We start from the raw sequence: 24,991 nt of genomic DNA, 5'->3' as shown, positions 1-24,991 counted from the left end.
TAATGCATACTTACAAGGGCGGGACTTCCAGCAAGTTAGCTAGAGAGCGAGAGGGTGAATTGAAGCGGTTTGGTGCCGCTGAGGATTGTAACCTGGTCAGGTCAATGGTATGTAAAATGTTTTTTAAATATATTCTTGTTAGCACTAATCTGAAGTTTATCCTGTATTCGTATACGCGTGGCTTTTGTCAAATAAAAAATACTGATACTGATTTTCTTAACCTGTCTGACACTTTTCAGGCCCTGCTTGAGCAGCATCTTGACCTAGTAATATTAGAATACGCATTTTGTACATCCACTCCTAATATTATTAAAAGTTCATTTAATAGTTCGTCATTTTATATCGATTTGTTACATCTGGTATATGGATTTTAAATATAATTATGGTAGAGCTAGTGCTAAAAAAAGTTGTAATTTATTTGACCAAAACTTGTACAAGATGTTTGGTGTCTACGATAAATGTAGTCTGTTAACAGACTAATTGGTGGCTTTATTTTCTTTTGTAGGTTTCTAGAGATTCGCTACAGTTTATGCTAGTGAGAAACGTGTAAGTTTCTCTTGAAAATCGAGTTGTCAGACTTATACTGTGTGATGAAACTGAACTTCATAAAAACAAATATTGCTACACACTATTATCAATGGCAAACAAAATTTGGTGAAGCAAATTTGGAAAATTAGTTATTTATAGAATTACAATTAAAAAGATACAGTTCCAGTTAGAAACGTTTCTAGGTAATAATATATAAATTGAACAAAACAAGTGTAGGGCAGTCCTCCCATCTAGCTCAATTGATTGCTAGTGGGTAAAAGTGGGTGAAACCCTATAAACGGCATCTGCGGCTTTTAACCCTTAACAGCTTGATTGGGTAGCTTGTTCCCGCTCTCACAAACCTCTACTGAAATTGTGAATCCTGAAAGTTTCAAATGCACTTCTTTGGTTCTGAATCAGTTATTTGTGTAGATTGTGGCATTCCCTTTAAGGATTTTGATTGCTTTAGTCAGTTATTCTTGTTGTATTCTTCAAGTTCAGTCAGCTTGTCAGTGTGACAGTTCTGTGATCCCAGAAATGTATCTTGTTGATTTGAGAGCAGCAATAAGTTTTTTTTAACGTGGTGACCAAATTGCATTGCACTGTTCTAAATTCAACCTTTGTTGAATATTACTAAAATCTGTATGCACAATCTGAAATCCAAAATAAACAGGACATTTCCTTTTTATTATACTCACTAAACCTCCCTACTTTAAATGGGGGTCAAAATTTAAGTAGAGTAATTAACTGAGTAAATGATTAATCTTAATTTCAAATTGTAAGGCTGATAAACCACTAGGGACATATGGCTTTCCAGTGAATTCCATAAGGTATTCAAAAACAGTTGGCTTGCCCACCTATAATTGGATAAGGGAAGGAACAAAGCTGTTATATTTGTTAAACCAAAAGAAGGAAAAGATTTAAATGTGGGTTTTACCAACCAGTTTCTGTACTCAATGTGGGCTACAAGATTTAAGCTTCAATTTTTTATCCCAACAATTACATTTAGATCAAACTGGATTATTTCAGAATACACATAGACAAGATAACATTACATACTCTCCGTATTATCAAGTAATAGAGGATCAAAAATATGGGCGATCTTGGTTAGACTAGATGCAGAGAAAGACTTTGATTGATTCAGTTCAGAATTTTTATATCAAACATTAGAGAGGTTTGGATTTGCTGATGTATTAAGACATTTAATTAAAATCTATTCATATTCTACAGGGCAAATTAAGATCAGTAGAAATGTTTTTGACATATTTTGCTTAAAGAGAGGTATAAGACAAGGATGTCCCCTGCTAAACCTCCTGTTTTCTTTATACATAGAACCTCTGGCAGAATGGATTAGGCAAGACCCAAAAATCAAAGATTTTCAAAGGACAAGAAGATTGCAAGCATTGTATGCAGAGGATATCCGGCTGTATTTGGATAATCCTAATGAATTTCTTTGCTAGGATAGTGAATCTACTGGAGAAATTTGATATTGGACTATAAACTGAATATATAAATAAATTGAAGTTTTGTGTGATTATAACCCACTGGATCAATGAAAAGAAAGGTTTAAGCTAAATTGGCTATAAACATCCATTAAATATTTGGGAGTTAATTTATCTGAAGACTTATCAAAACTGTTTATTTCAAAATTCAGCTCTCTCTCTTAAAATAAAAGATGATCTAGCTAGCTGGAGTCTGCTTCCTCTCTCATTGGGATTTAGAATGCAAGTTATTAAAATGATTGTACTATTATGTAACATATAATATAGAACAGTGGTTCTCAAATGTTTTGGACCAAGTACCACCCCTGATCAAACCAAAGCATTCAAATACCACCTACAAGTCATCTTCTCATAGGAACTCCAGAAATCCTCAATGACCAACATGAGCGCACATGCGTGCACACACTCACATACACATATAATAAATATTATAATAATAAACTTTATTTGATATGGCGCCTTTAAAGGTGGCTTCTCACAGCTTTTTATTAAAAAATAATAAAAAAGCACCATTTCAGTGAGAGGGGTGAGCCTGTTTGGTCGAGTAAAGCAGATGTGAATTCATTTTTCGAGCCTTGATACAATTCACAACAGAGTCTAACAGATTTTAAATCGTCAGGCATTTTCTTGATTGCAAAGTTCTCGCGGTGGATGTTGCAATGCGTCCATTCATTTCTGGAGTAACCTCTCTAATTTGTGTAACTACACCGCTGTGTCGGCTTGTCATCCTAGCACCATCTGTACAAACTCCGACGCATTTTATCCAGTCGATGCCATTCTCTTCGATAAATTCATTCAGAAGCTGAAATATGTGCTCTCCTGTAGTTTCTGTTGGTAGTGGTTTACACAACAGAAAGTCCTCATGGGACGTACCCTCAAACTCGTACAGTATCTAACGTAAACAAGCAAATTGGCCAAATCGACTAAAGACTGATCTAATTGCAGTGAAAAGCATCTGCTCATCTTAACGCGCTCTACCAGCATACTTTTGATATCATCCACCATTTCAGTAATTCTGATTGACTGTGTCTTTCAGAGGGGGGCAGCAGGTCGAGCTGTTTAGCAGTTTTTTCTCCACACGTAATACGTGTCAGCTCTTTTGCCAACGGTAAATAAGGTTCTTCAAAAATAGTGTGGGGCTTACCTGCTTTAGCAATCCGCAAGCTTGCATTTTCCACCGTTTCCATTTCAGGAGTCTGTCTCAGAAGTTAAAATAAGTTTTTATTTCATGGGAATGGGAGCGAAACACAGAGACTCTTGGTGTATTTTTCTCAAATTAACCTAGAACAGTTCTTAAATATTTTTCTGTTATCTATCACGCTTTCCTGTGCTCAAAAGATTGCCAGCATTCCTAGCATACATTTCTATGCATTCCTGTGTTTACAACATTGGCATTGTTTCAAAATCATGCACATTCTCCTACCTCTCTATTTGCTGGAGATACGTTTTTTCAATACAATTGGTCACTTACGTTCATAGCATGTATTCCTATAGAGTGGTATAGAACTACATTGTGTCCACTCAAGTATTAGCGCGTGCTGTATCGTAGTATGAAGGCTGCGTATTCGACACGTCTTAAAATAGAAAATATGAAAACCCGTCCGGATTTTTCAGTGCACACAACAAAGTTCCAGGGTCATATGGCGTACCAGCTGGCGGAGCTCTGCGTACCACTCCTGGTACGCGTACCACACTTTGAGAACCACCGATATAGAACTATTATACCCTTTTCATTGTCTTTCAGTAGACATCTCCACAGAACAGGTTCATGGATGGGAAAAATTGATTTCAAGATTCATTTCTAACAACTTCATTTCTAGAGAAAAGCCAAGGGTTACAATTAAAATTAACCACAATTAACCAAAGAATATTACCAACCTTATATTGTAATATTATAGTGCAAAATGGAAGGAAATGGTGTCTTTCGTCACAGATGAATTTACAATACAGAAGGTTCTGGGGGATAGATCACTGGCAAGATTATACAGTGCTGGGTGAAAGTACATCTTTCATGTGTTAGATAATAAAAAACTTTTTTTGAACTCCAATATTTAATGAATATAAGCTGAATATTGGGCAACCATACAAAAATCTATAATGTTTCATTATTTATTAAATAATAATGTTTATAATATAAGATAAATAATGTTTAATAGAAATTCAGTGATTCCTGTGGGCCAAAGTAAGTGAGGCTTTTAATTCAATAAGCCATTGCACATAATTTAGTTGCTATGACGGCAACCAAGCATTTCATATACAGTGCCTTCAGAAAGTATTCAGACCCCTACGCTTTTTCCAAACTTTGTGTTGTAGACGTATTTTAAGATGGATTGAATTGATTTTTTGCCATCAATCGACACACAAGATCCCCTAACGATGAAGTGAAAACTTTATTAAAAATAAAAAACTGAAATCTCCCATTTACTTAGTGGTGTAAAAAAGTAAGTACACCCCATGAAAAGGTTTGTCTTTTCTACATTTTTGGACAAAAGGATATTTGATCGTCATTTCAACAATACTTATAGATAAAGCTGATCTAATTTTAAAAAATTGAAAGATTACATTTTGCACTGATTTGTACTATTTAAAAAAAGTTAGTACACCCCTACCTTTATCACTGCATCAAACACCTAAAATTAGAATCAGGTGCACCAAAACAGGAAAAATGGTTAGAACATCATTAGAGAGTAACTTGGAGGACACTGCCTTCTATAAACATCAGAAATCTGTGGTCTGGTTTGGTCTTGGCAATTGAGGTGTGTGGCTACATCATGCCAAGATCACAAGAGCTCTCTGAGGCCCTCAGAAGAAAGCGTGTTGATGCCTGTGAGTCTGGGAAGGGTTTTAAAGCCATTTCCAAGCAATTTATTGTCAATCCCTCCACTGTCCAAAAGATCATCTACAAATGGAGAAAATTTCAAACCACTGGCAATCTATCCAGGCCAGGTCACCCCACCAAATTCAGCCCAAGAGCTGACAGAAAGATGCCACAGGAAGTCACCAAGAACCCCAGGATAACATCAAGGGATTTACAGGCGAGTCTTGCTTCAGTCAATGTCAAAGTGCATGAGACAACCATCCCAAAGAGACTGCGCAACTTTGCCCTATATGCAAGGTCAGGAAGGAAGAAGCCTCTGCTCTCAAAAAATAATATAGATGCACAACTAAAGTTTTCCAGACAACACCTAGGTGAAGAACAGGACTATTGGAACAATGTGCTTTGGAGGGATGAGACGAAGGTAGAGCTGTTTGGCCACAATGCCAGACGTCATGTTTTGCGAAAACCAAAAACTGCCTTTGACTAAAAGAACCTCATACTAACTGTAAAGTATGGTGTGGAAGCATTATGGTTTGGGGCTGCTTTTCTGCCTCAAACCTTTGAGGTGTACTTACTTTTTCAGTTTCAGTTTTTTTATTTTTAATAAAGTTGCAAAAATTCCTGAAAACGTGTTTACACTTTATCATTATGGGGTATTGTGTTTTGATTGATGGCAAAAAAGAATCAGTTCAATCCATTTTGAAATATGTCTACAACACAAAGTTTGGAAAAAGTCAAGGGGTTTTCTGAAGGCACTGTAGTTATTAATTAGGCTCTCACATCTGCTTTAAGCAATTTTTGCCCATTTTCCTTACAAGAATGCTTCAACTGCTCCAAAATTGTTAGCTGTGTTGCATGAACAGCCTTCTTCAGGTCTTGTTACAAGTCTTTCTATTGGGTTGAGATTTGACTCGGTCATTCCAAAACACAAACTTTCTTCCTTTTAATCAATCCTTTGGTAGATTTGTTGGTATGTTTTAGGTTGCTGTCATGCTAGAGGACCCATTTTAAGCTCAGCTTTAACTCATGGACTCAGGTTGTGATGTTCCTCTCTAGAATATTTGGGTATGACTCTGAATTCATAGTCCCCTCAAAGATGATGAGTCATCCAGGTCAATGGACAGAAAAGCAGCCTCAAACAATGACACTCCCATCAACGTGTGACAGTGGGGTTAAGATTATTTTGATGGTAGGTTTTTACCAAATGTGTCATTTTTTGTTATGGCCAAAAATATCAATTTTAGACTCATCCTTCCAGAAAACATTCTTCCACAAATCTACAAAAACTTTTGCGAACAGTGATTTTCTGCAAAAGTTTTCTCCTGGCTACCCTCCTGATTGCCATTGCTATTCACCTTGTTGTAGGATAATTTTGAAGGACGTCCAAATTTAAATAGTAACTATGGTCTTAAAGTTTCTCAGTTTATTTTAGATTGTCTTAAAGTAAGATGATGAATTCCAAAACATGGAATTATGTGGATATGTGGTTATATGGTTTTATAACCCTTCCCAGACTGATGAGCAGACAACACACTTTCTGAGGTCTCTTTAGATTGTGGCAAGGTGTATTGCACTAACCTGTATGGACAAGACCAACTTTACTATGTTTCTTACCTCTATATAGTAGAGGGCCTCCATGATATTGTACTGGTGATTGGCACTTTGATTGGTTAACTTAGTAACCAATTATTTTAGCACCTGTTAATACTTATTTTGTTGACTGAGCTACTGAACCTTATATGTCCCTTGCACATGCTCTAGTTCATATTTACCTAATTCTTTTTCTTATACATCATTTTCTCTAAACCAGTGGTTCTCAAAGTTCTATGGTCCACGGACCACTTACACCATGTCACAGATGTGGTGGACCACCTATGCCTATGTCCACTTCTTACCCTGTAAAATTCATCACCTCTTAATGTACTAAAAATAACTAATATTGAATTATATTTTATGAAAAGTACTAATTTATTTACAAACAAAGCTGCATATTTTGCAAATGTTTTTATAACTTAAAAAGTTAGTGAAAATGGAGCTGCTTTTGTTGAGCCATCAGAGAAGTGATATCTGGATCCAAGCTGGACAACTTTAGTGTCATGTCCAGAAGCAGACACAGACATCATATCAAGCACACCTTCTGCTTCCTTGCACATTACATCTATCAATCTGTTGGAATTAGAATTACAGCACTGCTGGTATGGTTCACAAATTACCTCACTCGCATTTTCACTTCTTACTCGCACTATATAAGTTACTTTTACCATATTTAAGCCCTAGTTGATTGTATTACAAGGCAAAGCTGGAGAAAACATAAGCAAACAGACAACAGTGTATTACAAAGAGAAAAACATAATGGCAACCTCGTTAGAGCAGATCAGGACACAACTCCAGGACAGTGAGATAAAAATAAAAAAGAGAGAGGGACAGAAGAGCCTGGTGAGAGAAGTTTGGCAAGTTAGTCAGCACAATTGAAGAAAAAAGCACAGGTTACATTATCTGCATCAATTGTGAAACACTTTACAAAAATAACAGACTAAGCTACTTTAGTCAGTTTAAAACTAGGTATCTGGATATGCTGTTTCTAATGGAGTTGATTCGGACTGGCTTCGTGTCAGTACTTTTATCATTTTAAATCGGGTTGGGCGGGTGCAGGTAAAAAAAAAAGCCGACCTGTGCATCACTAACGACAATAGACTGCTGCACTGCCGTAATGACGTCGCTGCCAAAACTGACTGACTGTCTCGTTTTCATTGTGTGACATCATTTCATTCGTGATGCATAAAACTAAAGCACTGTAGCACTAGGTGCTGATGGGGAGAATGAAGAGGCGAGGTGGTCATTAAAACACAAAGGAAACAGAAGGGTACAGCCAAGGAAAATGAATGGAAACTTGGCCCTTTCGGCAGACCCTCAAGCCAGCCAAGCCTATGTCTAGACTGGTACTCGCCCCATTACTGACACCCTGATACCTAGAACCAACCGCTCCCTCCTCCCACTGTTTACAGCTTGCAGTTCTTAACAGTGCTCCTAGGGGGAGCCCCTTTGTAGCGGACACTACAATATTCTTTCCTCTGACTTAAACAGCTTAGAGTTGCTTTAAGAAAGATGATTAGGTCAGCCTACGTACCACCTGGTGCATGCTCCCGGACCACACTTTGAGAACTACTGCTCTAAACAATAGAATTTGTGGATGTGAACCCTTTCTTTTAGAAAAAGTAAAAACTACTTTTGATTAAACAAGGGTTTCAGAGTAAATATGTTACATTATTGAATTACATTAGTGGTTCACAGACTTTCATGCAGCAAAGTGAATTCATTTAAAGCAGGGCTTGAAATTTGGCGCAGGATTGCAGGTATGCCGCACAATTTTAGTTATTCCCACAAATCTGGCGTTTCTAATGCTCGAATTTCCTGCACGCATTTATTGACAAGCTATCTCCTAGGTAGAATTAGCCTAAATCAATCCACATGTATTCTCTGTCAGATTGAGTTTTTCCAGTATGTTGCATGGCACTACAGTATGATTTCGTAACGTTACCCTATTTGTGTACATCTCGCATTTGTTATAGACAGACAAATAGGGATAGAAAACGGATTGATTTTAATTTGGAATCGTTCATCGTTATTTCAGTGTGAAAGCTTCAAAATCTAGCTAAGTAAATTCAATCAAAAGTCTGCTTTGGCAGAAGGCAAGCTCTCAAGAAAAAATGCCCCTGAACCTGAAAAAAATGCAGTGATGGTGATGAGGAGATTGACAAAAGAAAACGCAAAGAGAAAGCGCTCAAAGATAAGTTTCAGGCAAGTTGGGTGAAAATATACCCATGGCACGAAATGAAAAACAGAGAAACGAGCTGTTCAGTTTGCAGCACATTCAGTAGTGTGAGGTTTATATGTTGGTGTTAAAAAAAAATCATGTACATTAATTACACTCGAATGCAGTTGCTCATAACGCAACACTCAAAAGAAAGTGCGAGACAGAATCAGATAACAATGCTGTGGTTAATGCAATCGGAGCTGCAAAATCGCGTGGCGAGGAATAGGTTAAAGGGTTACTTAAAGTGACATTTTGTAGCATAAAGTTAGCTAATTCAATTTGTTGAACTCATGAGATTCATGAAAGATAGGAATATCCTTTTTTGAAGCATCTTAAGATTTATGTATAAAACTGTGGAAGCTGTCTGAATGACGAAGGTTTGTCAGAAATGCATCAGGCTATTGTAAGAACACTCTTAGAGTTAGATGCTGCTGTATTGACAAGTCCTGTGTTTTCTTTAATATTAGATGAGTCTGCAAACTTGGTACAGAATGCACAGGTGGAGCTGCTATTATGAGAGAAAGCCCCCAAGGAGTTCTAAAACTCGGAAGAATTAAATTCAGTTTGAACTGGATTGTACTGCACAGCTCACCAGTTTGCTAGTGAGTGGTTCTAGTGATTCAGCCAGATGTGTGGAACAAGTAAAAAGGTTCCAGCAAGACTTGAGGACAATTTTTTTCAGCAACTCCGCTGTAAGGAGCAACAAGCTTTATGAGTTGCAGAAACAGTCGGAGGAGCCTACACTGACATTTACCATATACAGTGAGGTGGTTGTCAATTCAAAGTGTAGTGTCGACTGTATGCAGATCACTAAAAGCCCTGAGAGATGTGATAGAACATTTGGCTGCCTCCAGCACTTAGGATAAAGCCAACAGTCTTCTTATTACTGTCAGACAGTTCAATTTTGTAGCCCTCTGTCACTTGATGAAAATACTTGGACATGTAGTCCTTCTCTCAAAGCATTTTCAAAAGGAAGACAGACTTCTCCACAGTCCAACCGATGGTTCAGTATACTTAAGAGGAATTGGGAGAGTAACTATTCTATCCTGGTCCTTCAGAGCAAGAGTTTTTTAGCTTCCTGGAAGGTAACAACTTTAAAAGAGACAAATTGATTGTCATACACAAAAGCCTGCCTCTGACAACGTGAAAAGCAGATACATGGGTTACTTGATGAGGAAGAGAAAAAAAACTATCATCCTTATCCTAAGTTATGTTCTTGTACCTTCAATGGAGAGGAGATTGGCAACAAGGTAGGACTGTCTTTACAATTAACTTATGAATTGTTGCGTATTAATTATTTCGATATACTTGTTTCATTAGTCGACTATTATTCCCCACCAAGATGCTGAAATCCCCCCCTGTGAGCTTCATATAAAGGGGGAATTCCCCCTCATTTTCAAAATTAATTTTCAAGCCCTGATTTAAAGGCAGGATTATTGAAATCTCACGGTGCAATGTGCGTAGCTTTTAGTAGTTTTAGTTCCAGTTAGTATTGGTCTATATAGTGGCATAATGGCATTACACATTAACTCTATTTTTTTATTTAGACACTTTTTTCATTTAAATTAATGCACCAGTGGCAGTGCAGGTCTGTCTGATGAAAGATTATGTCTGCTTTGTTGATGTAGCACAAGCATGTGGAGCCATCCTTTAATGCACTATGGATAAATACACTAAGGTGAGCAAAATTGGGGAAGGATCATTTGGGAAAGCTATTCTTGTGAAGTCCAAGGAAGATGGAAAGCAGTATGTTATCAAGGAGATCAACATTTCAAAGGTAGGCCATAACTGTTCTTTTTTTAGTCAATTTAGCTGTTGGTCGCATCAGTTGTTTGAAAGACTGGAACATAAGCTTAATATTAAAATTATTATTCCATATTCGAGCTACTTTGTGTACTATTGTAAGTGTCCCTAAGAAAAGGAATCTATTTCTTACACACTAAACCCAGGCTGCCCAAATTACATCATTTGCTTCATTCTGTAATATTGCTACAAGCAGCTCCTTAATTTAATTGAAAATGAACAGGATAATTAGCAGATATTGTAATGAGCTGATCATATCAAAGATTACAGATGATATCTGTAATGGAGTAGATTGGAAAGACCGCAAATTGAGTAGCCCTGCTGTAGTCCATGCTCCAGATGTGTTTGGGGAACAATTCTCACAACTTGTAAATTTTTATTAAAGCTCTGAACAAGGTGGTCAAGTATGCTGTAAACAAATGTCACAGAACAGATTGCATGTTACATTCATAATGCCATCAGAAACATGGTGCAGAGCTGAAATACAATAAATCATTTAATATTATTCACTAGAACTAGTTCGTTTTCACTAGTGAAAAATTTCAGATGTGCTCTGTTGTGCCCCATAACTTTGGGGTGACTAAATACAGTTATGGTTGTCATTTGGGTAGAGATTGTGTTTCAATCCTTGGTTGAATTCTCTAGGGCTTATTAATATCCTTAACTTGTTATACATTGGATTCCTTGGAATACCTATATTTAGATGTTCCTTACTGACTTTTACTATGTCCATAAACAAATTGCCATCAGTACATGTTATCTTTCCTCATGTCATTTTTTTTTTTGCTCTGAAGATGTCTAACAAGGAGAGGCAGGAATCGAGGAGAGAGGTGGCTGTTCTTGCAAATATGAAACATCCCAATATTGTCAAATACAGGGAGTCATTTGAAGGTAACATCATTTCAAAGTGCTTGATGAATATTTTTTCCCATGTTGATACCTCAAAAAGAGGCCATGGAGACATGTACTGTTGTGAGAAAAAGTTTGTGAACACTTTGGAATGATCTGGATTTCTGCATGAATGGCTCCTAAAATGTGATCAGATCTTCATCTTAGTCATAATAAAAAAAATAAAGACAGTCTTATTTATCAAACAACACACATTTTACATTTTACAAACAGGTGACATGGAACCCTAGAGTGACAGTGATGCAGATGAATGTCTGTGTTCGTGAGAAATGTTGTGGCGTGATCTGAAGCAGGCCATGCAAGCAAGACATCCCAAAAATATACACAATTGAAACAGTTTTGTATAGAGGAATGGGCCAAAAAAACTCCTAACCGCTGTGCAGGTCTGATCAGCAGATACAGAAAGCTGTAGTAGTTCAGGTGGGTAGCTGCGTCAGCATGCATAGACTGCAAAGGAACAAGTAATAGGTTTATTCCATGCTGAAAAAAAGAAGAGAGAAACGTTTTGGCCGTGGAGCCTTCTTCAGGTCTTCTTCAGCCTTCACACCTGAAGAAGGCTCCACGGCCGAAACGTTGTTTTCTCTCTTCTTTTTTTCAGCATGGAATAAACCTATAACATGTTCAGATACAGAAAGCTTTTGGCTGAGGTTACTGCCAAACCTGCCAAAGGAGTTTCCATTAGTTACTAAATATAAGGGTTCACATCCTTTTTCCATCAATGACCTTGATTGTTTAAACCATTTGTTTAATAATGAAATGGCTATGTTAAATATTCCGCGTGTTGTTTATTAAATAAGACTGTATTTATTATTATGACTTAAATGAAGATCAGATTGCATTTTAGGAGCCATTCATGCAGAAATCCATATAATTTCTAAGGTTTCACAAACCTTTTCTCACAACTGTATGTTTCATCCACCAGTGTGCAGATCTACATTTAATCTTATTACAGTTGAGGTAATCAGAAATGATTTGATAAAAGGCATTAAAGTTCCTAAACACAGTGGGAAGATTAAGTCATGTACTGCTCACAATGTTGGTTATGTATAGTGTGATTTGTACAAAAAAGGCCAAATAAAGAATAGATCCAAAGAGGAACTTTGATTAAGTCTCCTTAGCAACTATGTGGAGGATGTACTTTCAAAAGCAGATATCATGTTCACTGGTTGGTTCATAAAAGAAGAACCCTGTGCATTTTCACAGTTGTCCAATCTCTGATTTTTTTAATCAAATGCCTTTATTTCAACATTAATGTTTTGACATAATCACATTTTAACCTTAAAACATAGAAATCTTCATTTGTTTGTATAGTATGAAGAAGGGAAACAATAAATACAGATGCAGCCATTCAAAGTGAGCGGTACAGACACGTACCGCAGGTAAGATGACACGGGGTACCGCGGTGCGTGATTGGTTGACCGACAGGGGCACTCGTGGTCCGTTGGTCTGTCGTAGAAAGACTTACTGTAAACGTCTTTACTGTGCCCGTTGTAGATATTGAATTTTACCACTGAAGGGAAATCTTAATAGCTGAGCATAAAAAGAATAGGAGCATACTGTAACGCGTGTGAAGGCCATAAACGATATTAATTTTGGAACGTAAACATACAGTATATAGCTGGTCTTGGTACTTTAAAGAAAAAAATACACACCAGTATTCCATTTCTCCCTAAACATTGTAAGCTTCGAAGTCTTTAACTAACGTGATACCGGAGTCAACAAGCATACTTTTAGAATTTGATTAAAAGGGAATATAATATGGAATCGCGTATCTCAAGAATTTAATAACGGTATGATTATATCCGTGTACTGCGGCAGGGCTGTGTAGGGCTGTTTCGCCTGCCTGTTCATGCGAGCTGTCTTGTAGCCTACTGGTCTAGGTGCGTGACTACCAACTGGCAGGTTGTGTGTTCGAATCCAGCTGGTGCTGGACTTTTCATTTTTTTGTATTTATTTTTTAATCGCGTAACATAAACATATTACCGTATGCAAACTGTACTGTATACAGTATGTATATGTATATTTAATGTCTTAACTGTGCCCGTTTAAGTATTGAATATTCATATCTAATTTTACCACTGAAGGGAAATCTTAGTAGCTGAGCATAAAAAAATAGGAGCATACTGTAACGCGTGTGAAGGCCATAAACGATATTAATTTTGGAACATAAACATACAGTATATGGCTGGTCTCGGTACTTTAAAGAAAATAATACACACCAGTATTCCATTTCTCCCTAAACATTGTAAGCTTCGAAGTCTTTAACTAACGTGATACAGGAGTCAACAAGCATACTTTTAGAATTTGATTAAAAGGGAATATAATATGGAATCGCGTATCTCAAGAAATTAATAACGATATAATTATATTCATGTTGCAAAAGAACTGCAACGGACATAAAAACTCCCTTGCTTTTAACAGAGCGTTCCATAATTTCTAACTACGAAAATGCCAGGTGAAAGGATTTGTAAACATATTTTGTTAAAGCAAGTCAGTTTTTTCCGCAACACATAAAATTGATTTTTCCAAGAAAGTTTAGCCTTTGTCACTAATGAAACCACTAAATAAAGACATAAATATAGATATCTTAAGATTTGTTTTATTTAATGTTGGTAGCAGGATGAACTGTCAGAGTGTATATTTTGTCGCAGAGTTGCTGCAAGATGTTAACAGTGAAAAAGGTATTTAGAAATGAGTTATTTCAAGATGAAAAAGAAAACATACACGAAACATGGTTTCATTATGACCAGAATCGGTCTTGAGATATTTTTAACTTGATTTACAGTATTTGAGAGGTATGTCTTAACACCGATACTACAGTGCTTAAGTACTGCTCACCTATATGTTTCTAGGTTTATATTATGCATTTCATACGGTCAAGTTACTTTTGAGCAACTAATAAGAAGCGCGAAACGGTATGCGTTTTAGTTTCGTTTTGTGCTGGGACCCGTGGATTGATTAGAGATATCAAGTACATACAAGTCATTTTTTAAATGTTGTAGTTCGTCTTGAAAAAATGTTACGAGTACATCATCTATCAACAATTACACAGGTTCTGTTTCCATATTGCGGATTTTGGTTGTGTGTTACTGTAGTTTCCTGACTCCCATGTCACATGGTCTGTGATTGAAACCTGTAAAACCGGTTTAATTCGTCACAGCCAGCACTCTTCAGGTGTGAGGGTCTTCTGCTCAGAATGAAACGCTAAAATGTTTGTGTATATTCTAATGGTAGTGGGGGCAGGGTGTGTGGGAACAGGTTTGGTTGAAATTGCATTGGAGATCTATGTTCTTCACACCTGAAACATTTTCTCTGAAAGCATTTTCTTCGCAGTTTAACCGATCTTGTTACAGCATGTTACAGTTTACTATTATTAACCATATTAATTTTAAGTGCTTAATGTAAAATCTTGTAAAAATATATTTTCATTGTTCAAATATACATTAAGTCTGACTATCATATAATAAGTTAAATACAAAACTAAAGAAAAAATAGGGTTAAATATAATTCAAAATATTTTGCTAACAATGTTAAGGTTTGCATGCATAATTTTAATTTTGAAAGCCACTGAGACATCAGGTACTACTGTTGTATTTATGAAAAAGAAACAAAACAAAAAACATACTAACAACTGTGCCATCCTACTCCTTAGTTAATACATTTTATTATTCATAAACAGTTAACATTGTTAGCAAAATATTTTGAATTATATTTAACCCTATTTTTTCTTTAGTTTTGTATTTAACTTATTATATGATAGTCAGACTTAATGTATATTTGAACAATGAAAATATATTTTTACAAGATTTTACATTAAGCACTTAAAATTAATATGGTTAATAATAGTAAACTGTAACATGCTGTAACAAGATCGGTTAAACTGCGAAGAAAATGCTTTCAGAGAAAATGTTTCAGGTGTGAAGAACATAGATCTCCAATGCAATTTCAACCAAACCTGTTCCCACACACCCTGCCCCCACTACCATTAGAATATACACAAACATTTTAGCGTTTCATTCTGAGCAGAAGACCCTCACACCTGAAGAGTGCTGGCTGTGACGAATTAAACCGGTTTTACAGGTTTCAATCACAGACCATGTGACATGGGAGTCAGGAAACTACAGTAACACACAACCAAAATCCGCAATATGGAAACAGAACCTGTGTAATTGTTGATAGATGATGTACTCGATGTACACGGGTCCCAGCACAAAACGAAACTAAAATGCATACCGTTTCGCGCTTCTTATTAGTTACTCAAAAGTAACTTGACCGTATGAAATGCATAATATAAACCTAGAAACATATAGGTGAGCAGTACTTAAAAGCACTATAGTATCGGTGTTAAGACATACCTCTCAAATACTGTAAATCAAGTTAAAAATATCTCAAGACCGATTCTGGTCATAATGAAACCATGTTTCGTGTATGTTTTCTTTTTCATCTTGAAATAACTCATTTCTAAATACCTTTTTCACTGTTAACATCTTGCAGCAACTCTGCGACAAAATATACACTCTGACAGTTCATCCTGCTACCAACATTAAATAAAACAAATCTTAAGATTTCTATATTTATGTCTTTTTTAGTGGTTTCATAAGTGACAAAGGCTAAACTTTCTTGGAAAAATCTATTTTATGTGTTGCGGAAAAAACTGACTTGCTTTAACAAAATATGTTTACAAATCCTTTCACCTGGCATTTTCGTAGTTAGAAATTATGGAACGCTCTGTTAAAAGCAAGGGAGTTTTTATGTCCGTTGCAGTTCTTTTGCAACATGAATATAATTATATCGTTATTAATTTCTTGAGATACGCGATTCCATATTATATTCCCTTTTAATCAAATTCTAAAAGTATGCTTGTTGACTCCGGTATCACGTTAGTTAAAGACTTCGAAGCTTACAATGTTTAGGGAGAAATGGAATACTGGTGTGTATTTTTTTCTTTAAAGTACCGAGACCAGCCATATACTGTATGTTTATGTTCCAAAATTAATATCGTTTATGGCCTTCACACGCGTTACAGTATGCTCCTATTTTTTTATGCTCAGCTACTAAGATTTCCCTTCAGTGGTAAAATTAGATATGAATATTCAATACTTAAACGGGCACAGTTAAGACATTAAATATACATATACATACTGTATACAGTACAGTTTGCATACGGTAATATGTTTGTTACGCGATTAAAAAATAAATAAATAAAAATGAAAAGTCCAGCACCAGCTGGATTCGAACACACAACCTGCCAGTTGGTAGTCACGCACCTAGACCAGTAGGCTACAAGACAGCTCGCATGAACAGGCAGGCGAAACAGCCCTACACAGCCCTGCCGCAGTACACGGATATAATCATACCCTTATTAAATTCTTGAGATACGCGATTCCATATTATATTCCCTTTTAATCAAATTCTAAAAGTATGCTTGTTGACTCCGGTATCACGTTAGTTAAAGACTTCGAAGCTTACAATGTTTAGGGAGAAATGGAATACCGGTGTGTATTTTTCCAAGTATACAGCTTGTCCAAAGTCATCCATTATTAATACTATTAGTAATATCTTCAGTAAAGGCTTTGATGCATAAATATTTCTGATAAAGGTAGGTTGTGTACTTTTGTCCAACTGAGCAATCTTGCTTTCATAAAATATACCAACATTTTAATGACTGATGATTAACATGCTGTAATACACAGTTCAAAATTAAAGGCTCAAATGCTGTAAATGAGAGGTTAAGCTCCCCCTGGCGGTTTTACAAGGCGACACCGGATAGTTTCCGGCAGAGTGTCAAATGATACGTGACACATTTTGAATGGCTGCATCTGTAAGTGATGAAATACTTCAAAAGTTGTATTTAGGTGTATCATTTTTTATGTACAAGTTTCAGAAAGTAAGAAAATGTGTTACTGAAGTCAGGAATACACAGTTAAATTAATTGAGTATAATGAGATTGCTTATTATACTGTGTTTTTTGTGTACAGAAACTGGCTGCTTGTATATAGTGATGGACTATTGTGAAGGTGGGGATCTATTTAAGAGGATTAATGCTCAGAAAGGTGTTTTGTTCTCTGAAGATCAGGTAAAGTATTTCAGTATAAAGGTTAATGTCTTACAAAAAATTGTATTGGTGTACAAATGTTAAGCTCTTAAAAATGCTCCTTCTATTTTGAGTGTACTGAATAGAAAAAAATTGAGAATAATGTCAGAACCATAATATAAAGGCTTTTTATTAATTCCTTTTCTGGTACCAGTTGACTTCATGGAAAAGTCACTTGAATTTGTTGTGTCATAGATCATGGATTGGTTTGTACAAATCTGCCTTGCCCTGAAACATGTGCATGACAGAAAAATTCTTCACAGGGACATAAAATCACAGGTAAGCAAAATGTAAAACATTGAGGGGTGTTTTGTTTTCCACTAAAAGTTACTTAAACATATTGAAAACATTATTCAAAGTATAGTGAAGCCTTCCAAAGATTGTTATAATTTTCTATTTGGTGGACCGTAGTATAGAAATTTCAATTACAGTGCCTTGTAGAAGCATTCAGACTTGCCCAGTTTTCGTATTTTGTTGCTTTAAAACTTGCAGTCATGACAGATTAAAGTAGCAGTAAAGTTGTTACATGCTCATATTCAAAGAAAAAATACAGAAAGTAAATAGATCATCAGTAAGAAAGAAAAAATTGAAAAGTTATGAATTCACAAACATTCAAGCCACTTGCTATGGCACACCTTAATTTAGGTTCTCAAGTCCAAAAATGTCTATTTTGGTCTGATCAGACCATAGTATTCTCTTCCATTTTTTTCTCAGAGGTTCCCACATGCCTTCTGGAAAACTGTAGTCCAGATTTGATGTAAGTTTTTTGTCACTCTCCAATGAAGCCCAAATTTGTGAAGCACCCGGGCATTTGTCATATGCATAGTTTCTCCCATCTCAGCCATGGAAGACTAATTTCTTTCGAGTTGTCATAGGCCTTTTGGTGGCCTCCCTGACAAGTGCTCTTCTTGTCTGGAAATTGTTTTCGAGGGCAACCTGTTCTCCACAGTTATGTCATATTTTCTACCTTTCTTTATAATTGACCTTACTGTGCTTTGGGGATTTGTAATGCCTTGGAATTTTTCTTATATCCTTCCCCAGATTTTTCAGTAGCCCCATCTTAGATTACTTTAGAAGTTCCTTTGTCTTCATGATGTAGTTTCTGTTGGGAGCTGTACTAATCAACTGTGAGACCTCCCAGAGATAGTTATGTTTTTACTTAACTTATCTGAAACATTGATTGCACACAGGTGGACTCCATTCAACAAATTAAGTGACTTCTAAAGACATTTGGTTTTAACAGAACCTGTTTATGTATTCACCCATTTTACTATGATCTACTCTATGCAATCACTTATTATCTGTAAATTCTATAATTTAGGAGAATATGTAGAATTTTGTTTTCACTTTGACATTATAGAGTGTTTTGTGTTGACCAATAGCAAAAAATCCCATATAAATATCTTGTGATTCTATATTGTAAAAGTTAGATGTGAACAAGTTCAAGGGGGTGAATACTTTTTATACTGTTGTCACTCTATTTGGACTTCCAACTTGTACTCTGACACCAAAGCTTTGGTTTACAGCATTGTATGAGCCATGAAAACAAAGTCATTGGCTCTCAGAAGTTTGTGCTTAATTTGGCGTAGTATTGTGTCTTTCATTTTACTGTATACTGAAAAGACTGTGTAAAGACTCTCACAAAGAGAGGGGGAGAGTTCAGTTTCTGTAATCAGTTGTTGCCTTGTTCTGAGGTCACTTGAGTTCTATTTATCCATCCTATCTCAAAAGCATTTGTAAGAATGTTTTCCTACATAACCTGCATATTCTTGTTTTTCTGTGGAAACTCAGTCAGCATGCGGTTCTGATTGTTAGAAGGATCTGAACACTTCTGCAATGCACTGTACTTGCTACACGTTGTATCATCTCTTTTTTGTGTCTCTAATGTCAGTGGAGTTTTATTTATTTTATTTTGTATCTTCTTTAGAATATCTTTTTGACCAAAGATGGGACAATTCAGCTGGGTGATTTTGGAATTGCAAGGGTCCTCAATAGGTATTGTTTTAAATCAATAATGTTTTAAATTTTGTATACATTTTAGAAATCCCACATTTTTTCTGTGAAGAAACTTGTGTATTATGTCAGGCAGTTATCCTGCAATACTCAATGCTAACAATGTTAGCTCATGTTTTTAAATTGGGCAGTTGGTACTATATAAATAAGGTCTGCTGAGGAAGAGAAGGAACACTTAAAAAATCAACTTAATTAGAGATGTCTACTGCCTTCAGCAGTTTTTAATAATCCCCTGAGTTCCTTGTGTTTAGCATTTGGTAATGATTCAGTATTTGCTTCAAAGTGAATATTTTTTTTTCCTGTGTTTGATATAACTACCTTACTAAATTTTTAATCTACTTTTTGTTTCTTTCAGCACTGTTGAATTGGCTAGAACATGCATAGGAACTCCATACTACTTGTCACCTGAAATTTGTGAAAACAAGCCTTACAATAACAAAAGGTAGCATATTCTGTAGTTTAATTTACAAAAGAAATATATGGGCTGTGGTTCTGATTATTGTTGATAGATATTGCCAATTAAAATATCAATAAGAACTCAATTGGAGATATTATGGAATTTTCAAATGACAAAATGTGGCCAGTCAAGTCATTTGTCCTAGTACTTTACAAATGGTATGTATTTTACTTTTCTGCTGACATGGAGCCTGTGTTGTTGGTCCACGGGGAAAAAAAATTAAGGCAATCCTATTTTTGCCTGCTGCTGAACAATAAGAATACATCTTTAAAAATTGAGGATCAGGTAATGTTGAGTCACGCCATTGTGATGCCCTCACCAGTATGATTGAACTAGTATGCTTCGTTGTGGGGCAGAAGATGACTCTTTTTAAAATTAATTTTACTCCCATTCATTCTGAGTCTTTTGTGTGTGATTTGACAAAATTAATGTATCCTACCTTGAGCTCCCCAAGGCTTGAAATTACTGCCTGTTTGATATTCTGTAAAAAGTATGGTGTTTATAATAGTTTCCAAGCCTGAGATTGTATTATGTTCTATATTTTAAATATGATTTTAGAGTAGCTAGGATCTGGAAGTATCATAAAAATGGTAATACGATCTGTCTTGCATCTTACTTTTTCTTTTTGCTATTATTGCTGTTGTTAAATGGTGAGATTAATTTATCTTGAAATGTTAAATGTTCTTGAAATGTTAAATTATTCTAACTAAAGTTTTTGAAAAGCCCTTTGGCATAACAAGATGCCAAAGTCATAAACATTTAATGGAATACAGATGTATTTCTTTCCATCTGATTCAGTGATCCTTTGTAAAGCACCTCTAATTCTGTATTTTCCATTTTAGTGATATCTGGGCCTTGGGGTGTGTGCTATATGAAATGTGCACCCTTAAGCATGCAGTAAGTATTCACATGTATTTTTCAATGTTGTCTACATAACTGTGCTTGTTAAGCTTGTTCTACACTTTGCAGTACCTTTTTTGATTACAGGAAATTATTCCTGCTTATCCATTTGAAAGCGAAAGTAATTCAAGGGCTTATTTAGTCAGTTAGATGGATTGTGTGTTATACAGTAGAATCTCAACATTTGAGAGGAATGCAGAGAACCGTTTCAAATAGCCAAATTCGCATATACATCCAAGTCCCCTCCTACGTCATTGCATAGTGACATTAGAGAAATCTAGTGTTTCTTTAAAAAAATGTACAAGAAACTAGATGGTTAGGTAGAAAAGTCATTTGCAAATTAGTAAAAAATGCAGGACTTTCCATTACTGAAGAAGTGATAAGGTAGTGCAGTTCTCTTGGTTTTGGTAACTTTTGCTAAATGAAACTGTTGTCTATGGACTTTAAATCAAATATTCAACTGACATGAATGAAGTGTTAGTGTAACAGTCTTTTCCGATACTTTTCTTAGTTTTTCTTAACAGTTGTAAACGATCTCCAAGATGTGTAAAATTAAGTAATAATACCACATTAGAGAACCCCACCCTAATGATTCTATTTAACAATGTAAAAAATTGATATAATCCTTGACAATAAAGAAAAAGCTGAACAAAAAAACAATAGTATACTTTATTAATCTTCTTATTTTTTAGTTCGAAGCTGGAAACATGAAGAATCTGGTGCTTAAGATAATCCGTGGGTCCTACCCTCCTGTCTCTGTGCATTACACTTATGATTTACGCAATCTGATGTCACATCTCTTCAAGAGAAATCCTAAGGATAGACCTTCCATAAACTCCATATTGGAGAAGCCTTTTATATCCAGACGAATACAAAAGTTTCTCACGCCACAGGTGAATGAAGTTTTCATGAAAATTTTTTTTTTTTACAAAAAAAGTATCCAGTATTCTCTTGTCAGTTCATTAGAAATAAAATGGTGAAAAATAAGCTCATGTGTTTTAAAAACAATTATTGTTTTTAGTTCCTGATTTTAAGTTTTTGGTTTTCTAGTACACGTGGGATGTCAGCTTAGTATTGTCAATAGGGAGAGCTGTAAAATGGACACTTGAGAAAGTGATGCTGTACTGAATATTTTTATTTACTTTGTAGTAAACTAACTTTTAAAAATAATTAGGCTAGTGAAAATGGAAGTGTCCTTTAAGCATAAGGTGTTCCAACCTTATTGCTTATTATTATTATTAAGCAAAAAGGTTTCAAATAATCCTAGAAGCCCATGGATTTATTTGGTTGTTTGTGCTGATTCCAAAATTTCTGTACCTTGGTGGCCAAAATAATTTACAGTATTTTAAATGAGAACTTACTTGTGCTTTGTAAGTAACTACAGTGGCTATTAAAATAAGTCACCCCCTTGGACGTTATATACTGTATTATTGTGTTCCAAAATGGAATCATTGAACTGGGACTTTTTGCCTTTGATTGACAGAAAGCTTTCTATAATTGTGAAAACAATTCTACAGATCCTCCTTTAATAAATATAAAAAGGCAAATAACTGATTGCATACATATTCACCCCTTAGAGTCCATATTTGTTAGAGGCACAGTTGGGAGAAATTAGTCATGAGTCTTCTTGGAGAAGTTTCTTCTAGCTTTGCACATTTGAACACTGCAATATTTTCCCATTCTTGCTTGCAGAATGTCTGAAACTCTCTCAGGTTGGATGGGAAAAGTTAAACAGCAATTTTTTCAACTCCTGTGACAGGATTGGATTGAGGTCTAGGGTTTGAATAGACTTCTCTAGAACATTTTTTTCTTTTTAAACCACTCCAACATGGCTGTATGTTTTGTGTCATTATTCTACTGGAGACGAATCTTCTCCCAAATCCCATGTCTGTTGCAGACTGCATCAAGTTTATCTCCAAGATTTCTCTGAACATTGCTTCATCCATTTTAACTTCTATCTTCACAAGTTTTTCAGGCCCTGAAGCAGTGAAGCAGCCCCATACCATGATACCACCACCACCACTAGGGGTAATGTTCCTAGGTTGATGTTCACTCTCACACTTGCGCCAAACATAATGCTTGTTGTTGAGGCCAAACAGGTCAATTTTGATCTCATCAAACCATAGAATTTTCTTCCACTTGGTCTCAGAGACTTCCACATGCCTTCGTGCAAAGTACAGCCGAGATTTGATTTTACAGTTTTCCCATCTCAGCCACGAAAGCTTGTAATTCCTTTGGAGTTGTTACAGGCCTTTTGGTGGCCTCCCTGACAATTCTTGTTTGGAAATTAATTTTCATTCATTTTTTTTCCACAGTTGTGCTATATTTTCCACATTTCTTTATAATGGATTTTACTGTGCTTTGGGAATCTGTAATGCCTTGGAAATTTTCTTATATCCTTGGTGTTTTTCAGTAACCCTATCCCAGATTTACTTTGACAGTTCCTTCGTCTTCATGGTGTAGTTTCTGTTGGGAGCTGTACTTATCAACAGTGAGACCTACCAGAGATATTTATGTTTATCCTGAACTTATTTAAGAAACCCAGATTGCACACAGGTGGACTCCATTCAACAAATTAGGTGAGTCCTAAAGACATTTGGTTTAATCAGATCCTTTTTAGGTGGATCTTGGTAAAAGGGGTGAATACAGATGCAGCCATTCAAAATGCGCGGTACAAACCCGCGGTACAGTAACCTACCCACAAGCCACTGTAGGGCACCGTGGTAAGTGATTGGCTGGCCAAAATGACCGACAGGGGCATTCGTGGTGCATTGGTTGGTAGTGAAAAGATTTAATCATTTAATGTCTTTACTGTGCACATTTTAATCCGCTTAGTTTTGAATATTTATATAGAATTTTACCACTAAAGGGAAATTTTAGTAGCTGAGCATAAAAAGAAGAGGAGCATAACGCATCTGAAGGTCATAAACGATATTCATTTAGGAACATAAATATTACTGTATGTACATAAACTGTAATGTGTATGGCTGGTCTTGATAGTTTAAAGAAAAAATACACACCAGTCTTCCATTTCTCCCTAAACGTTTTAAGCATGAAAGTTTTATGAAACGGTACCCAAATATGCGATTGCTGTATAGAATGAATTTGAATTAAAAAAAAAAATATTTAACACGAAAATTAAGCTGTTTACATCTTCCGCCTGAGAACAATCACCCGTTGCTACCCAACGCAGAAACACAGCCACTAACTAGCAAAGAGAGGACATTAGCTAGCCAATATGATAAAGAAATAAATGATTATTTTGTTTATTTCTTTTGCACATTTATTTGAACATTTCCATCGATTGTACAAGCACTTGGAAACTGTCTAATCCCTAGTTCATCAGGCATTTTCTTTTACGGTGCAGGCATTCTCCCGGTCTGGCGCCGGTCTGTCTTCTAGGACAGTGGTTCTCAAACTGTACCGGTAGTGGTACCGGTAGTGGTACGTGGCGTGCCGCCAGGTGGTACGCCAAATGACCCTGGAACTGTGTTGTGTGCGCTGAAAAAATCGGGACGGGTTTTCATATTTTGTATTTTTATACGTGTCAAATACGCAGCCTACGTACTACGATACAGTGCGCGCTAATACTTCAGTGGACAAAAGAGATACTCTGTAATTCTATACCACTCTATAGGAATGCGTGCTACGGACGCAAGTGACCAATTGTATTTAAAAAAAGCTACTGTATCTCCAGCAAATAGGGAGAAAGGAGAATGTGCGTGATTTTGGAACAATGCCAACGTTGCAAATACAGGAATGCATAGAAATGCGTGCTACGAATGCTGGTAATCTTGTGAGCACAGGAAAGCGTGAAAAATAACAGAAAATATTTAAGAACTGTTCTAAGTTAATTTGAGAAAAATACACCGAGCGTCTCTGTGTTTCTCTCCGATGCGCATGAAATAAATACTTAAAATAAACACTGAAATAAAAACGGAAATGTGGAAAAATGCAAGCTTGCGGATTGCTAAAACAGGTAAGCCCCACAATATTATGTGTGGAGAAAAAGCTGCTGAACAGCTTGACCTGCTGCCCCCCGAAAGACACAGTCATTCATAGAATTATTGAAATGAAGGATTATATCAAAAGTACGCTGACAGCGCGCGTTAAGATTAGCAGATGTTTTTCACTGCAATTAGATGAGTCTGTA

The 24,991-nt window shown here is 36.0% G+C and overlaps 1 protein-coding gene across 4 annotated transcripts in view; it reads left to right on the top strand.

Moving 5' to 3' along the window:
- Nucleotides 1-24,991, top strand: part of nek1 (NIMA-related kinase 1) — a 108,846-nt gene continuing 83,855 nt past the window's right edge. For all 4 annotated transcript variants that reach the window (XM_088627818.1, XM_088627828.1, XM_088627837.1 and 1 more), the window contains exons 1-9: nucleotides 1-107; nucleotides 10,291-10,439; nucleotides 11,260-11,356; nucleotides 17,353-17,450; nucleotides 17,664-17,747; nucleotides 19,396-19,463; nucleotides 19,837-19,923; nucleotides 20,781-20,835; nucleotides 21,531-21,731. In XM_088627818.1, the coding sequence (XP_088483944.1) occupies nucleotides 10,323-10,439; nucleotides 11,260-11,356; nucleotides 17,353-17,450; nucleotides 17,664-17,747; nucleotides 19,396-19,463; nucleotides 19,837-19,923; nucleotides 20,781-20,835; nucleotides 21,531-21,731 (807 nt within the window). In that variant the 5' untranslated portion in view covers nucleotides 1-107; nucleotides 10,291-10,322. The remainder of the gene's footprint in view (nucleotides 108-10,290; nucleotides 10,440-11,259; nucleotides 11,357-17,352; nucleotides 17,451-17,663; nucleotides 17,748-19,395; nucleotides 19,464-19,836; nucleotides 19,924-20,780; nucleotides 20,836-21,530; nucleotides 21,732-24,991) is intronic.

This window comes from Lepisosteus platostomus, chromosome 1 (assembly GCF_059453375.1).
Source record: "Lepisosteus platostomus isolate fLepPlt1 chromosome 1, fLepPlt1.hap1, whole genome shotgun sequence".
NCBI classification, from domain to species: domain Eukaryota; kingdom Metazoa; phylum Chordata; class Actinopteri; order Semionotiformes; family Lepisosteidae; genus Lepisosteus; species Lepisosteus platostomus.
Note: the sequence above shows the minus strand (reverse complement) of the source record. Positions and strands in the feature narration are given on the sequence as shown.